This window comes from Coregonus clupeaformis, unplaced genomic scaffold (genome assembly GCF_020615455.1).
Source record: "Coregonus clupeaformis isolate EN_2021a unplaced genomic scaffold, ASM2061545v1 scaf0173, whole genome shotgun sequence".
In the NCBI taxonomy this organism is placed as follows: domain Eukaryota; kingdom Metazoa; phylum Chordata; class Actinopteri; order Salmoniformes; family Salmonidae; genus Coregonus; species Coregonus clupeaformis.
In genome coordinates, this window is record NW_025533628.1 from 236,006 (window position 1) to 251,402 (window position 15,397).

Below are 15,397 nucleotides of genomic sequence, written 5' to 3' on the forward strand. Positions count from 1 at the left end.
ACCTCTCCTTTTGATATGCACGTAACAATTTACTGTACATGAGAAGAGAGATTTATGTAAAGTTATTAAAATATGTTGAGTTTTTGCGCTCACATGTTTTTGATACCAGCAGAAGCAGAATGTTGAATGTTTTATGTTTTGTCTTGCAGGTTCTGAAATTGTACAGTGGATGATCAAAAACCTAAACATTGATGATCAAGGTAAGATTTATTTATGATGTTTTTTTACATTCAATGTGACGTGTCTGTTGTTTTTGTTGTTGCTGATGTATCATTGAAAGTGTCATCAACTCAACCGTTTTTTAACTCATGTTTGGGTTTTCCTAAGAAAGGATCTAAACGTTCCAAACAATTCAAACTCTAAATCCCTTGAAATCCAAAATGATCCAACAACCATTGAAATACATTATTTTGTTTCCTCTGAAATGGTTCAGATGTATGTTTTTTTTTACATTCAGTGTGATTGTACTTGTTGTGTCAGTGCCATCAGCTCAATAGTCTTGAATTGTTGTATCAATAGTCTTGACCTGTTGTATCAATAGTCTTGACCTGTTGTATCAATAGTCTTGACTTGTTGTATCAATAGTCTTGATCTGTTGTATCAATAGTCTTGACCTGTTGTATCAATAGTCCTCCAATCCCCCTCTCCTCAAACTCCCTTTCCTCCAATCCCTCCACTCCTCAAACTCCCTTTCCTCCAATCCCTCCACTCCTCAAACTCCCTTTCCTCCAATCCCCCTGTCCTCAAACTCCCTTTCCTCCAATCCCCTGTCCTCAAACTCCCTTTCCTCCAATCCCCCTGTCCTCAAACTCCCTTTCCTCCAATCCCCCTGTCCTCAAACTCCCTTTCCTCCAATCCCCCTGTCCTCAAACTCCCTTTCCTCCAATCCCCCTGTCCTCAAACTCCCTTTCCTCCAATCCCCCTCTCACTCAAACTCCCTTTCCTCCAATCCCCCTCTCCTCAAACTCCCTTTCCTCCAATCCCCCTGTCCTCAAACTCCCTTTCCTCCAATCCCCCTCTCCTCAAACTCCCTTTCCTCCAATCCCCCTCTCCTCAAACTCCCTTTCCTCCAATCCCCTCTCCTCAAACTCCCTTTCCTCCAATCCCCCCTCCACTCAAACTCCCTTTCCTCCAATCCCCCTCTCCTCAAACTCCCTTTCCTCCAATCCCCCTCTCCTCAAACTCCCTTTCCTCCAATCCCCCTCTCCTCAAACTCCCTTTCCTCCAATCCCCCTGTCCTCAAACTCCCTTTCCTCCAATCCCTCCTCTCCTCAAACTCCCTTTCCTCTAATCCCCCTGTCCTCAAACTCCCTTTCCTCCAATCCCCCTGTCCTCAAACTCCCTTTCCATCCAATCCCTGTCCTCAAACTCCTCTCCATCAATCCCCCTCTCCTCAAACTCCCTTTCCTCCAATCCCCCTCTCCTCAAACTCCCTTTCCTCCAATCCCCCTGTCCTCAAACTCCTTTCCTTCAATCCCCCTCTCCTCAAACTCCCTTTCCTCCAATCCCCCTGTCCTCAAACTCCCTTTCCTCCAATCCCCCTGTCCTCAAACTCCCTTTCCTCCAATCCCCCTCTCCTCAAACTCCCTTTCCTCCAATCCCCCTCTCCTCAAACTCCCTTTCCTCCAATCCCCCTCTCCTCAAACTCCCTTTCCTCCAATCCCCCTGTCCTCAAACTCCCTTTCCTCCAATCCCCCTGTCCTCAAACTCCCTTTCCTCCAATCCCTCCACTCCTCAAACACCCTTTCCTCCAATCCCCCTGTCCTCAAACTCCCTTTCCTCCAATCCCTCCACTCCTCAAACTCCCTTTCCTCCAATCCCTCCACTCCTCAAACTCCCTTTCCTCCAATCCCTCCACTCCTCAAACTCCCTTTCCTCCAATCCCTCCACTCCTCAAACTCCCTTTCCTCCAGTCCCCCTGTCCTCAAACTCCCTTTCCTCCAATCCCTCCACTCCTCAAACTCCCTTTCCTCCAATCCCTCCACTCCTCAAACTCCCTTTCCTCCAATCCCTCCACTCCTCAAACTCCCTTTCCTCCAGTCCCCCTGTCCTCAAACTCCCTTTCCTCCAATCCCTCCACTCCTCAAACTCCCTTTCCTCCAATCCCTCCACTCCTCAAACTCCCTTTCCTCCAATCCCCCCTGTCCTCAAACTCCCTTTCCTCCAATCCCTCCACTCCTCAAACTCCCTTTCCTCCAATCCCTCCACTCCTCAAACTCCCTTTCCTCAAATCCTCCTCCCCTCAAACTCCCTTTCCTCCAGTCCCCCTGTCCTCAAACTCCCTTTCCTCCAATCCCCCTGTCCTCAAACTCCCTTTCCTCCAATCCCCTGTCCTCAAACTCCCTTTCCTCCAGTCCCCCTCTCCTCAAACTCCCTTTCCTCCAATCCTCCTCCCCTCAAACTCCCTTTCCTCCAGTCCCCCTGTCCTCAAACTCCCTTTCCTCCAATACCCCTGTCCTCAAACTCCCTTTCCTCCAATCCCTCCACTCCTCAAACTCCCTTTCCTCCAATCCCCCTGTCCTCAAACTCCCTTTCCTCCAATCCCTCCACTCCTCAAACTCCCTTTCCTCCAATCCCTCCACTCCTCAAACTCCCTTTCCTCCAATCCCCCTGTCCTCAAACTCCCTTTCCTCCAATCCCCCTGTCCTCAAACTCCCTTTCCTCCAATCCCCCTGTCCTCAAACTCCCTTTCCTCCAATCCCCCTGTCCTCAAACTCCATTTCCTCCAATCCCTCCACTCCTCAAACTCCCTTTCCTCCAATCCCCCTCTCCTCAAACTCCCTTTCCTCCAATCCCCCTCTCCTCAAACTCCCTTTCCTCCAATCCCCCTCTCCTCAAACTCCCTTTCCTCCAATCCCCCTCTCCTCAAACTCCCTTTCCTCCAATCCCCCTGTCCTCAAACTCCCTTTCCTCCAATCCCCTGTCCTCAAACTCTCTTTCCTCCAATCCCCCTGTCCTCAAACTCCCTTTCCTCCAATCCCCCTCTCCTCAAACTCCCTTTCCTCCAATCCCCCTGTCCTCAAACTCCCTTTCCTCCAATCCCCCTCTCCTCAAACTCCCTTTCCTCCAATCCCCTGTCCTCAAACTCCCTTTCCTCCAATCCCCCTCTCCTCAAACTCCCTTTCCTCCAATCCCCCCCTGTCCTCAAACTCCCTTTCCTCCAATCTCCTCTCCTCAAACTCCTTTCCTCCAATCCCCTGTCCTCAAACTCCTTCCTCCTCAATCCCCCTGTCCTCAAACTCCTCTTTCCTCCAATCCCCCTGTCCTCAAACTCCCTTTCCTCCAATCCCCCTCTCCTCAAACTCCCTTTCCTCCAATCCCCCTCATCCTCACACATCCCCCTTTCCTCAAACTCCCTCTCAATCCCCCTCCTCAAACTCCTTTCCTCCAAATCCCCTGTCCTCAAACTCCCTTTCCTCCAATCCCCCTGTCCTCAAACTCCTTTCCTCCAATCCCCCTCTCCTCAAACTCCCTTTCCTCCAATCCCCCTCTCCTCAAACTCCTTTCCTCCAATCCCCCTCTCCTCAAACTCCCTTTCCACCAATCCCTCGTCCTCAAACTCCCTTTCCTCCAATCCCCCTGTCCTCAAACTCCTTTCCATCAATCCCTCCACTCCTCAAACTCCCTTTCCTCCAATCCCCTGTCCTCAAACTCCCTTTCATCAATCCCTCCACTCCTCAAACTCCTTTCCTCCAATCCCTCCACTCCTCAAACTCCCTTTCCTCCAATCCCTCCACTCCTCAAACTCCTTTCCCTCCAGTCCCTTCACTCCTCAAACTCCCTTTCCTCCAGTCCCCCTGTCCTCAAACTCCCTTTCCTCCAATCCCTCCACTCCTCAAACTCCCTCCATCAATCCCTCCACTCCTCAAACTCCCTTTCCTCCAATCCCTCCACTCCTCAAACTCCCTTTCCTCCAGTCCCCCTGCCCTCAAACTCCCTTTCCTCCAATCCCTCCACTCCTCAAACTCCCTTTCCTCCAATCCCTCCACTCCTCAAACTCCCTTTCCTCCAATCCCCTGTCCTCAAACTCCCTTTCCTCCAATCCCTCCACTCCTCAAACTCCCTTTCCTCCAATCCCTCCACTCCTCAAACTCCCTTTCCTCAAATCCTCCTCCCCTCAAACTCCCTTTCCTCCAGTCCCCTGTCCTCAAACTCCCTTTCCTCCAATCCCCCTGTCCTCAAACTCCCTTTCCTCCAATCCCCCTGTCCTCAAACTCCCTTTCCTCCAGTCCCCCTCTCCTCAAACTCCCTTTCCTCCAATCCTCCTCTCCTCAAACTCCCTTTCCTCCAGTCCCCCTGTCCTCAAACTCCCTTTCCTCCAATCCCCTGTCCTCAAACTCCCTTTCCTCCAATCCCTCCACTCCTCAAACTCCCTTTCCTCCAATCCCCCTGTCCTCAAACTCCCTTTCCTCCAATCCCTCCCACTCCTCAAACTCCCTTTCCTCCAATCCCTCCACTCCTCAAACTCCTTTCCTCCAATCCCCTGTCCTCAAACTCCCTTTCCTCCAATCCCCTGTCCTCAAACTCCTTTCCTCCAATCCCTGTCCTCAAACTCCCTTTCCTCAAATCCCCTGTCCTCAAACTCCTTTTCCTCCAATCCCTCCACTCCTCAAACTCCTTTCTCCAATCCCCCTCTCCTCAAACTCCTTTCCTCCAATCCCCTGTCCTCAAACTCCTTTCCTCCAATCCCCTCTCCTCAAACTCCTTTCCTCCAATCCCCCTCTCCTCAAACTCCCTTTCCTCCAATCCCCTGTCCTCAAACTCCCTTTCCTCCAATCCCCTGTCCTCAAACTCCCTTTCCTCCAATCCCCTGTCCTCAAACTCCCTTTCCTCCAATCCCCCTCTCCTCAAACTCCCTTTCCTCCAATCCCCTCTCCTCAAACTCCCTTTCCTCCAATCCCCTCTCCTCAAACTCCCTTTCCTCCAATCCCCCTGTCCTCAAACTCCCTTTCCTCCAATCCCCCCTCTCCTCAAACTCCCTTTCCTCCAATCCCCTGTCCTCAAACTCCCTTTCCTCCAATCCCCCTCTCCTCAAACTCCCTTTCCTCCAATCCCTCCACTCCTCAAACTCCCTTTCCTCCAATCCCCCTGTCCTCAAACTCCCTTTCCTCCAGTCCCCCTGTCCTCAAACTTCCTTTCCTCCAATCCCCCTCTCCTCAAACTCCCTTTCCTCCAATCCCCCTCTCCTCAAACTCCCTTTCCTCCAATCCCCTCTCCTCAAACTCCCTTTCCTCCAATCCTCCTGTCCTCAAACTCCCTTTCCTCCAATCCCCCTGTCCTCAAACTCCCTTTCCTCCAATCCCCCTGTCCTCAAACTCCCTTTCCTCCAGTCCCCCTGTCCTCAAACTCCCTTTCCTCCAATCCCCCTCTCCTCAAACTCCCTTTCCTCCAATCCCTCCACTCCTCAAACTCCCTTTCCTCCAATCCCTCCACTCCTCAAACTCCCTTTCCTCCAATCCCCCTGTCCTCAAACTCCCTTTCCTCCAATCCCCCTGTCCTCAAACTCCCTTTCCTCCAATCCCCCTGTCCTCAAACTCCCTTTCCTCCAATCCCCCTCTCCTCAAACTCCCTTTCCTCCAATCCCCCTGTCCTCAAACTCCCTTTCCTCCAATCCCCTCTCCTCAAACTCCCTTTCCTCCAATCCCTCCCATCCTCAAACTCCCTTTCCTCCAATCCCCTGTCCTCAAACTCCCTTTCCTCCAGTCCCCCTGTCCTCAAACTCCCTTTCCTCCAATCCCCCTCTCCTCAAACTCCCTTTCCTCCAATCCCCCTCTCCTCAAACTCCCTTTCCTCCAATCCCCTCTCCTCAAACTCCCTTTCCTCCAATCCTCCTGTCCTCAAACTCCCTTTCCTCCAATCCCCTGTCCTCAAACTCCTTTCCCTCAATCCCCTGTCCTCAAACTCCCTTTCCTCCAGTCCCCCTGTCCTCAAACTCCCTTTCCTCCAATCCCCTCTCCTCAAACTCGCTTTCCATCATCCTCCACTCCTCAAACTCCTTTCCTCCAATCCCTCCACTCCTCAAACTCCTCTCCTCCAGTCCCTGTCCTCAAACTCCCTTTCCTCAATCCCCTGTCTCAAACTCCGCTCCATCAATCCCCTCCTCAAACTCCCTCTCCAATCCCCTGTCCTCAAACTCCCCTCATCAAATCCCCCTGTCCTCAAACTCCGTTTCCTCCAATCCCTGTCCTCAAACTCCCTTTCATCCAATCCCCCTCTCCTCAAACTCCCGCTTTCCATCAATCCCCTCTCCTCAGACTCCCTTTCCTCCAATCCCCCTGTCCTCAAACTCCCTTTCCTCCAATCCCCCTCTCCTCAAAGACTCCCTTTCCCAATCCCCTGTCCTCAAACTCCTTTCCTCCAATCCCTCCTCTCATCAAACTCCTTTCCTCCAATCCCCTGTCCTCAAACTCCTTTCCTCCAATCCCCTGTCCTCAGACTCGCTTTCCATCCAATCACCTGTCCTCAAACTCCTTTCCATCCAATCCTCCCTCTCCTCAAACTCCTTTCCTCCAATCCCCCTCTCCTCAAACTCCCTTTCATCCAATCCCCTGTCTCAAACTCCTTCCTCAGTCCCCCTCTCTCAAACTCCTTTCTCCAATCCCCTGTCCTCAAACTCCCTTTCCTCCAATCCCCCTGTCCTCAAACTCCCTTTCCTCAGTCCCCTCTCCTCAAACTCCTTTCCTCCAATCCCTCCTCCTCAAACTCCCTTTCCTCCAATCCCTCTCCTCAAACTCCCTTTCCTCCAATCCCCTGTCCTCAAACTCCCTTTCCTTCAATCCCCTCTCCTCAAACTCCTTTCCTCCAATCCCTCCACTCCTCAAACTCCCTTTCCTCCAATCCCCCTCTCCTCAAACTCCCTTTCCTCCAATCCCTCCACTCCTCAAACTCCCTTTCCTCCAATCCCTCCACTCCCCCAAACTCCCTTTCCTCCAATCCCTCCACTCCTCAAACTCCCTTTCCTCCAATCCCTCCACTCCTCAAACTCCCTTTCCTCCAGTCCCCCTGTCCTCAAACTCCTTTCCTCCAATCCCTCCACTCCTCAAACTCCCTTTCCTCCAATCCCTCCACTCCTCAAACTCCTTTCCTCCAATCCCTCCACTCCTCAAACTCCCTTTCCTCCAATCCCCCTGTCCTCAAACTCCCTTTCCTCCAATCCCTCCACTCCTCAAACTCCCTTTCCTCCAATCCCTCCACTCCTCAAACTCCCTTTCCTCCAATCCCCCTGTCCTCAAACTCCCTTTCCTCCAATCCCTCCACTCCTCAAACTCCCTTTCCTCCAATCCCTCCACTCCTCAAACTCCCTTTCCTCCAATCCCTCCCTCTCCTCAAACTCCCTTTCCTCCAATCCCCCTGTCCTCAAACTCCCTTTCCTCCAATCCCCCTGTCCTCAAACTCCTTTCCTCCAATCCCCCTGTCCTCAAACTCCCTTTCCTCCAGTCCCCCTCTCCTCAAACTCCCTTTCCTCCAATCCTCCTCCCCTCAAACTCCCTTTCCTCCAGTCCCCCTGTCCTCAAACTCCTTTCCTCCAGTACCCCTGTCCTCAAACTCCTTTCCTCCAATCCCTCCACTCCTCAAACTTCCCTTCCTCAACCCCTGTCCTCAAACTCCCTTTCCTCCAATCCCTCCACTCCTCAAACTCCCTTTCCTCCAATCCCTCCACTCCTCAAACTCCCTTTCCTCCAATCCCCCTGTCCTCAAACTCCTTTCCTCCAATCCCCTGTCCTCAAACTCCGGCTTTCCTCCAGTCCCCTGTCCTCAAACTCCTTTCCTCCAATCCCCCTGTCCTCAAACTCCATTTCCTCCAATCCCTCCACTCCTCAAACTCCCTTTCCTCCAATCCCCCTCTCCTCAAACTCCTTTCCTCCAATCCCCTGTCCTCAAACTCCTTTCCTCCAATCCCCCTCTCCTCAAACTCCCTTTCCTCCAATCCCCCCTCTCCTCAAACTCCCTTTCCTCCAATCCCCCTGTCCTCAAACTCCCTTTCCTCCAATCCCCTGTCCTCAAACTCCCTTTCCTCCAATCCCCCTGTCCTCAAACTCCTTTCCTCCAATCCCCCCTCTCCTCAAACTCCCTTTCCTCCAATCCCCCTGTCCTCAAACTCCTTTCCTCCAATCCCTCTCTCCTCAAAGCTCCTTTCCTCCAATCCCCTGTCCTCAAAGCTCCCTTTCCTCCAATCCCCTCTCCTCAAACTCCCTTTCCTCCAATCCCCCTGTCCTCAAACTCCTTTCCTCAATCCCCTCTCCTCAAACTCCCTTTCCTCCAATCCCTCCACTCCTCAAACTCCCTTTCCTCCAATCCCCCTGTCCTCAAACTCCCTTTCCTCCAGTCCCCTGTCCTCAAACTTCCTTTCCTCCAATCCCCCTCTCCTCAAACTCCCTTTCCTCAATCCCCCTCTCCTCAAACTCCCTTTCCTCAATCCCCTCTCCTCAAACTCCCTTTCCTCCAATCCTCCTGTCCTCAAACTCCCTTTCCTCCAATCCCCTGTCCTCAAACTCCCTTTCCTCCAATCCCCTGTCCTCAAACTCCCTTTCCTCCAGTCCCCCTGTCCTCAAACTCCCTTTCCTCCAATCCCCCTCCTCAAAGCTCCCTTTCCTCCAATCCCTCCACTCCTCAAACTCCCTTTCCTCCAATCCTCCACTCCTCAAACTCCCTTTCCTCCAATCCCCCTGTCCTCAAGCTCCTTTCCTCCAATCCCCTGTCCTCAAACTCCCTTTCTCCAATCCCCCTGTCCTCAAACTCCTTTCCTCCAATCCCCCTGTCCTCAAACTCCCTTTCCTCCAATCCCCTGTCCTCAAACTCCTTTCCTCCAATCCCTGTCCTCAAACTCCCTTTCCTCCAATCCCTCCACTCATCAAACTCCCTTTCCTCCAATCCCCCTCTCCTCAAACTCCCTTTCCTCAATCCCCCTGTCCTCAAACTCCCTTTCCTCCAATCCCCCTCTCCTCAAACTCCCTTTCCTCCAATCCCCCCTGTCCTCAAACTCCCTTTCCTCCAATCCCCCTGTCCTCAAACTCCCTTTCCTCCAACCCCCTGTCCTCAAACTCCCTTTCCTCCAATCCCCCCTCTCCTCAAACTCCCTTTCCTCCAATCCCCCTCTCCTCAAACTCCCTTTCCTCAATCCCCTCTCCTCAAACTCCCTTTCCTCCAATCCCCCTGTCCTCAAACTCCCTTTCCTCCAATCCCTCCTCTCCTCAAACTCCCTTTCCTCAAATCCCCCTGTCCTCAAACTCCCATTCCTCCAATCCCCCTGTCCTCAAACTCCCTTTCCTCCAATCCCCTGTCCTAAGCTCCTTTCCTCCAGTCCCTCTCCTCAGACTCCCTTTCCTCCAATCCCCCTCTCCTCAAATCCTTTCCTCAATCTCTCAGTCCTCTCTCCCAGCCTTTCCATCCAATCCCCTGTCCTCAGGCTCCTTCCTTCAGTCCCCTGTCTCAGGCTCCCTTCATCCAGTCCCCCTGTCCTCAGCTCCCTTTCCTCCAATCCCCCTCTCTCAAGCTCCCTTTCCCAATCCCCTCTCCTCAAACTCCTTTCCTCCAATCCCCTCTCCTCAAACTCCCTTTCCTCCAATCCCCCTGTCCTCAAACTCCCTTTCCTCCAATCCCCCTGTCCTCAAACTCTTTCCTCCCAATCCCTCCACTCCTCAAACTCCCTTTCCTCCAATCCCCTGTCCTCAAACTCCCTTTCCTCCAATCCCTCCACTCCTCAAACTCCCTTTCCTCCAATCCCTCCACTCCTCAAACTCCCTTTCCTCCAATCCCTCCACTCCTCAAGCTCCTCGCCTCTCCAGTCCTCCATCTCAGGCCCTTTCCTCCATCGGCCCCTGTCCTCAGCTCCTTTCCTCCCAATCCCTCCACTCCTCAAGCTCCTTTCCTCAATCCTCCACTCCTCAGGCTCCCTTTCCTCCAATCCCTCCACTCCTCAAACTCCCTTTCCTCCAGTCCCCCTGTCCTCAAACTCCCTTTCCTCAATCCCTCCACTCCTCAAACTCCCTTTCCTCCAATCCCTCCACTCCTCAAGCTCCCTTTCCTCCAATCCCTCCACTCCTCAAACTCCCTTTCCTCCAATCCCTGTCCTCAAGCTCCCTTTCCTCCAATCCCTCCACTCCTCAAACTCCTTTCCTCCAATCCCTCCACTCCTCAAACTCCCTTTCCTCAATCCTCCTCCTCCTCAAACTCCCTTTCCTCCAGTCCCCCTGTCCTCAAACTCCCTTTCCTCCAATCCCCCCCTGTCCTCAAACTCCCTTTCCTCCAATCCCCCTGTCCTCAAACTCCCTTTCCTCCAGTCCCCCCTCTCCTCAAACTCCCTTTCCTCCAATCCCTCCTCCCCTCAAACTCCCTTTCCTCCAGTCCCCCGTCCTCAAGCTCCCTTTCCTCCAATCCCTGTCTCAAGCTCCCTTTCCTCAATCCCTCCACTCCTCAAGCTCCCTTTCCTCCAATCCCCCTGTCCTCAAGCTCCTTTCCTCCAATCCCTCCACTCCTCAAACTCCCTTTCCTCCAATCCCTCCACTCCTCAAACTCCTTTCCTCCAATCCCCCCGTCCTCAAACTCCCGTTCCCTCCAATCCCCCTGTCCTCAGGCTGCCCCTCCTCATCCTGTCCTCAAGCTCCGCCTTCCTCATCCCTGTCTCAACTCCCTTTCCTCCAATCCCTCCACTCCTCAAACTCCCTTTCATCAATCCCTCTCCTCAACCTTCCTCCAATCCCCTGTCTCAAGCTCCCTATCCTCCAATCCCCCTCTCCTCAAGGCTCCGCCTCCTCAATCCCCCTCTCCTCAAGGCTCCCTTTCCTCCAATCCCCTGTCCTCAACTCCTTTCCTCCAGTCCCTGTCCTCAGGCTCCCTTTCCTCCAATCCCCTGTCCTCAGACTCCCTTTCTCAATCCCCCTCTCCTCAGGCTCCCTTTCCTCCAATCCCTGTCCTCAAGCTCCCTTTCCTCAGTCCCCTCTCCTCAAGCTCCTTTCCTCCAGTCCCCCTGTCCTCAAACTCCCTTTCCTCAATCCCCCTCTCCTCAAACTCCCTTTCCTCCAATCCCCCCTGTCCTCAAACTCCCTTTCCTCCAATCCCCCTCTCCTCAAACTCCCTTTCCTCCAATCCCTCCATCCTCAAACTCCCTTTCCTCCAATCCCCCTGTCCTCAAACTCCCTTTCCTCCAGTCCCCTGTCCTCAAACTCCCTTTCCTCCAATCCCCCCTCTCCTCAAACTCCCTTTCCTCCAATCCCCCCTCTCCTCAAACTCCCTTTCCTCCAATCCCCTCTCCTCAAACTCCCTTTCCTCCAATCCTCCTGTCCTCAAACTCCCTTTCCTCCAATCCCCCTGTCCTCAAACTCCCTTTCCTCCAATCCCCCTGTCCTCAAACTCCCTTTCCTCCAGTCCCCCTGTCCTCAAACTCCCTTTCCTCCAATCCCCTCTCCTCAAGTCTCCCTTTCCTCCAATCCCCCTCTCCCTCAAACTCCCTTTCCTCCAATCCCCCTCTCCTCAAGCTCCCTTTCCTCCAATCCTCCTGTCCTCAAACTCCCTTTCCTCCAATCCCCCTCCACTCAAACTCCCTTTCCTCCAATCCCCCTCTCCTCAAACTCCCTTTCCTCCAATCCCCCCTCCCCTCAAACTCCCTTTCCTCCAATCCCCCCTCTCCTCAAACTCCCTTTCCTCCAATCCTCCCTCTCCTCAAGCTCCTTTTCCTCCAATCCCCCTGTCCTCAAACTCCCTTTCCTCAGTCCCCCCCTCCTCAAACTCCCTTTCCTCCAATCCCCCCTCTCCTCAAACTCCCTTTCCTCCAATCCCTCCACTCCTCAAACTCCCTTTCCTCCAATCCCTCCACTCCTCAAACTCCCTTTCCTCCAATCCCTCCACTCCTCAAACTCCCTCTCCTCCAATCCTCCTGTCCTCAAACTCCATTTCCTCCAATCCCTCCACTCCTCAAGCCCCTTCTCCAATCCCTGTCCTCAAATCCTTCTCATCCCCTCTCCTCAGCGCTCCATCATCCCCCCCATCAGGCCCCATTTCCTCCATCCCCTCTCCTCAGACTCCTTTCCTCATCCGTCCTCGCTCCCTTATCCTCAGTCCTCCTCAACTCCTTCCATCCAGTCCTCAACCCCTTTCCACCTCCCTCCTCAGACTTTCCTCCAATCCCTCCACTCTCAAACTCCCTTTCCTCCAATCCCCCACTCCTCAAACTCCCTTTCCTCAATCCCTCCACTCCTCAAGGCTCCCTTTCCTCCAATCCCTCCACTCCTCAGCTCCCTTTCCTCCAATCCCTCCCCTCCTCAAACTCCCTTTCCTCCAATCCCTCCACTCCTCAAACTCCCTTTCCTCCAATCCCTCCACTCCTCAAACTCCTTTCCTCAATCCCCCTGTCCTCAAACTCCTTTCCTCCAATCCCTCCACTCCTCAAACTCCCTTTTCTCCCAATCCCTCCCCTCCTCAAACTCCCTTTCCTCCAATCCCTCCCTCCTCAAACTCCCTTTCCTCCAATCCCTCCCCTCCTCAAACTCCCTTTCCTCCAATCCCTCCACTCCTCAAACTCCCTCCTCCAATCCCTCCATCCTCAAAGCTCCCTTTCTCGTCCTCCTGTCCTCGGCTCCCTTTCTCCAGACCCCCCACTCCTCAAGGCTCCTTTCCTCCAGTCCCTCCACTCCTCAGGCTCCCTTTCCTCCAATCCCCCGTCCTCAAACTCCCTTCTCAATCCCTCTCAACTCCCTCCCAATCTCCCTCAGCTCCTTCTCCTCCAGTCCCCTCCTCCTTTCCTCCAATCCCCCTGTCTCAAACTCCTTTCTCCAATCCCCCTGTCTCAAACCTTTCCTCCAGTCCCTGTTCTCAAGGCTCCTTTCTCAGTCCTCTCCTCAGGCTCCCTTTCCTCCAATCCCCCACTCCTCAGAGCTCCCTTTCCCCAGTCCTCCACTCTCAAGCTCCTTTCCTCCAATCCCTCTCCTCAAGCTCCTTTCCTCCAATCCCTCCAGTCCTCAGACTCCCTTTCCTCCAATCCCCCTGTCCTCACTCCTTTCATCCATCCCCTGTCCTCAGGCTCCTTTCCTATCGATCCCACCCTCAGTCCCTCCACTCCTCAAACTCCCTTCATCCATCCCTCCGCTCCTCAGGCTCCCTTTCCTCCAGTCCCTCCATCCTCAAGCTCCCGCCCTCCAATCTCCTCTTCAGGCTCCGCTCCATCCCATCCTCATCCTCAGGCTCTCCTCAATCCCTGTCCCTCAGGCTCGGCTCCATCCAGTCCTTCCTCCATCCCCCTCTCTCAAGCTCCCTTATAGTCCCTCTCCTCAGGCTCCTTTCCCCATCCCTGTCTCAGCTCCCTTTCCTCCAGTCCCCCTCTCCTCAAAGCTCCTTTCCTCCAATCCCCCTGTCCTCAAGCTCGCTTTCCTCAATCCCCCTCTCCTCAAACTCCCTTTCCTCCATCCTCCACTCCATCAGGCTCGCTTTCCTCCAGTCCTCCATCTAAGCTCCTCTTTCCTCCAGTCCCTCCACTCCTCACTCCGCTTTCATCCAGTCCTCCACTCCTCAGCTCCTTTCCTCCAGTCCCTCCCTCCAATCGCTTCCAGTCCCTCCACTCCTCAAACTCCTTTCCTCCAATCCCCTCTCCTCAAAGCTCCGCTTTCCCTCAATCCCCCTCTCCTCAAGCTCTTTCCTCCAATCCTCCTGTCCTCAAACTCCTTTCCTCCAATCCTGTCCTCAAACTCCCTTTCCTCCAATCCCCTGTCCTCAGACTCCCTTTCCTCCAGTCCCCCTGTCTCAAACTCCCTTTCTCCATCCCTCTCCTCCAGACTCCCTTTCCTCAGTCCCTCCACTCCTCAGGCTCCCTTTCCTCCAGTCCCTCATCCTCAAACTCGCTTCCATCCAGTCCCCTGTCCTCAAACTTTTCCTCCAGTCCCCCTCCTCAGGCTCCCTTTCCATCCCAGTCCCCCTGTCCTCAAGCTCCTTTCCTCCAGTCCTTTCATCAGGCTCCCTTTCCTCCATCCCCTGTCCATCAGAGCTCCCTTTCCCTCCAATCCTTCCTCAGGCTCCTTTCCTCCAATCCTCCCTCCTCAAGCTCCCTTTCCTCAATCCCCCCTCCTCAAACTCCCTTTCCTCCAATCCCCCTGTCCTCAAACTCCCTCCCAATCCCCTCTCCTAAGCTCCCTTTCCTCCATCCCCCTGTCCTCAAACCCTTTCCTCCAATCCCCCCTGTCCTCAAACTCCCTTTCCTCCAATCCCCCCTCCACTCAAGCTCCTTTCCTCCAATCCCCCCTCTCCTCAAATCCCTTTCCTCCAATCCCCCCTCTCCTCAAACTCCCTTTCCTCCAATCCCCCTCTCCTCAAACTCCCTTTCTCCAATCCCTGTCCTCAACTCCCTTTCCTCCCCTCTCCTCAAACTCCTTTCCTCAAATCCCCCTGTCCTCAAACTCCCATTCCTCCAATCCCCCCTGTCCTCAAACTCCCTTTCCTCCAATCCCCTGTCCTCAACTCCCTTTCCTCCAATCCCCCTCTCCTCAAACTCCCTTTCCCTCAATCCCCCTCTCCTCAAAACTCCTTTCCTCCAGTCCCCCTGTCCTCAAACTCCCTTTCCTCCAGTCCCCTCTCCTCAAATCTTTCCTCCAATCCCCTGTCCTCAAGCTCCTTTCCTCCAATCCCTGTCCTCAAACTCCCTTTCCTCCAATCCCCCTGTCCTCAAGCTCCCTTTCCTCAATCCCCTCTCCTCAAGCTCCCTTTCCTCAATCCCCCTCTCCTCAAACTCTTTCCTCCATCCCCTCTCCTCAAGCTCCCTTTCCTCAATCCCCTGTCCTCAACTCCTTTCCTCCAATCCCTGTCTCAAGCTCCTTTCCTCCAATCCTCCACTCCTCAAACACCCTTTCCTCCAATCCCCCTGTCCTCAAGCTCCCTTTCCTCCAATCCCTCCACTCCTCAAACTCCCTTTCCTCCAATCCCTCCACTCCTCAAACTCCCTTTCCTCCAATCCCTCCCACTCCTCAAACTCCCTTTCCTCCAATCCCTCCCCTCCTCAAACTCCCTTTCCTCCATCCCCCTGTCCTCAAACTCCCTTTCCTCCAATCCCTCCACTCCTCAAACTCCCTTTCCTCCAATCCCTCCCACTCCTCAAACTCCCTTTCCTCCAATCCCTCCACTCCCTCAAACTCCCTTTCTCCAGTCCCCCTATCCTCAAACTCCCTTTCCTCCAATCCCTCCCACTCCTCAAACTCCCTTCCCTCCAATCCCTCCACTCCTCCAAACTCCCTTTCCTCCAATCCCTCCACTCCTCAAACTCCCTTTCCTCCAATCCCCCTGTCCTCAAACTCCCTTTCCTCCAATCCCTCCACTCCTCAAACTCCCTTTCCTCCAATCCCTCCACTCCTCAAACTCCCTTTCCTCCAATCCTCCTCCCCTCAAACTCCCTTTCCTCCAGTCCCCCTGTCCTCAAACT

The 15,397-nt window shown here is 53.8% G+C and overlaps 1 protein-coding gene across 1 annotated transcript in view; it reads left to right on the top strand.

The window, feature by feature from the left end:
- The window catches only part of LOC121578767 (regulator of G-protein signaling 7-like), a 268,935-nt gene that overhangs the window by 79,800 nt on the left and 173,738 nt on the right, over positions 1 to 15,397 (top strand). Inside the window, exon 4 of the mRNA XM_045213932.1 lies at positions 150 to 200. Within this exon, the coding sequence (XP_045069867.1) occupies positions 150 to 200 (51 nt within the window). The remainder of the gene's footprint in view (positions 1 to 149; positions 201 to 15,397) is intronic.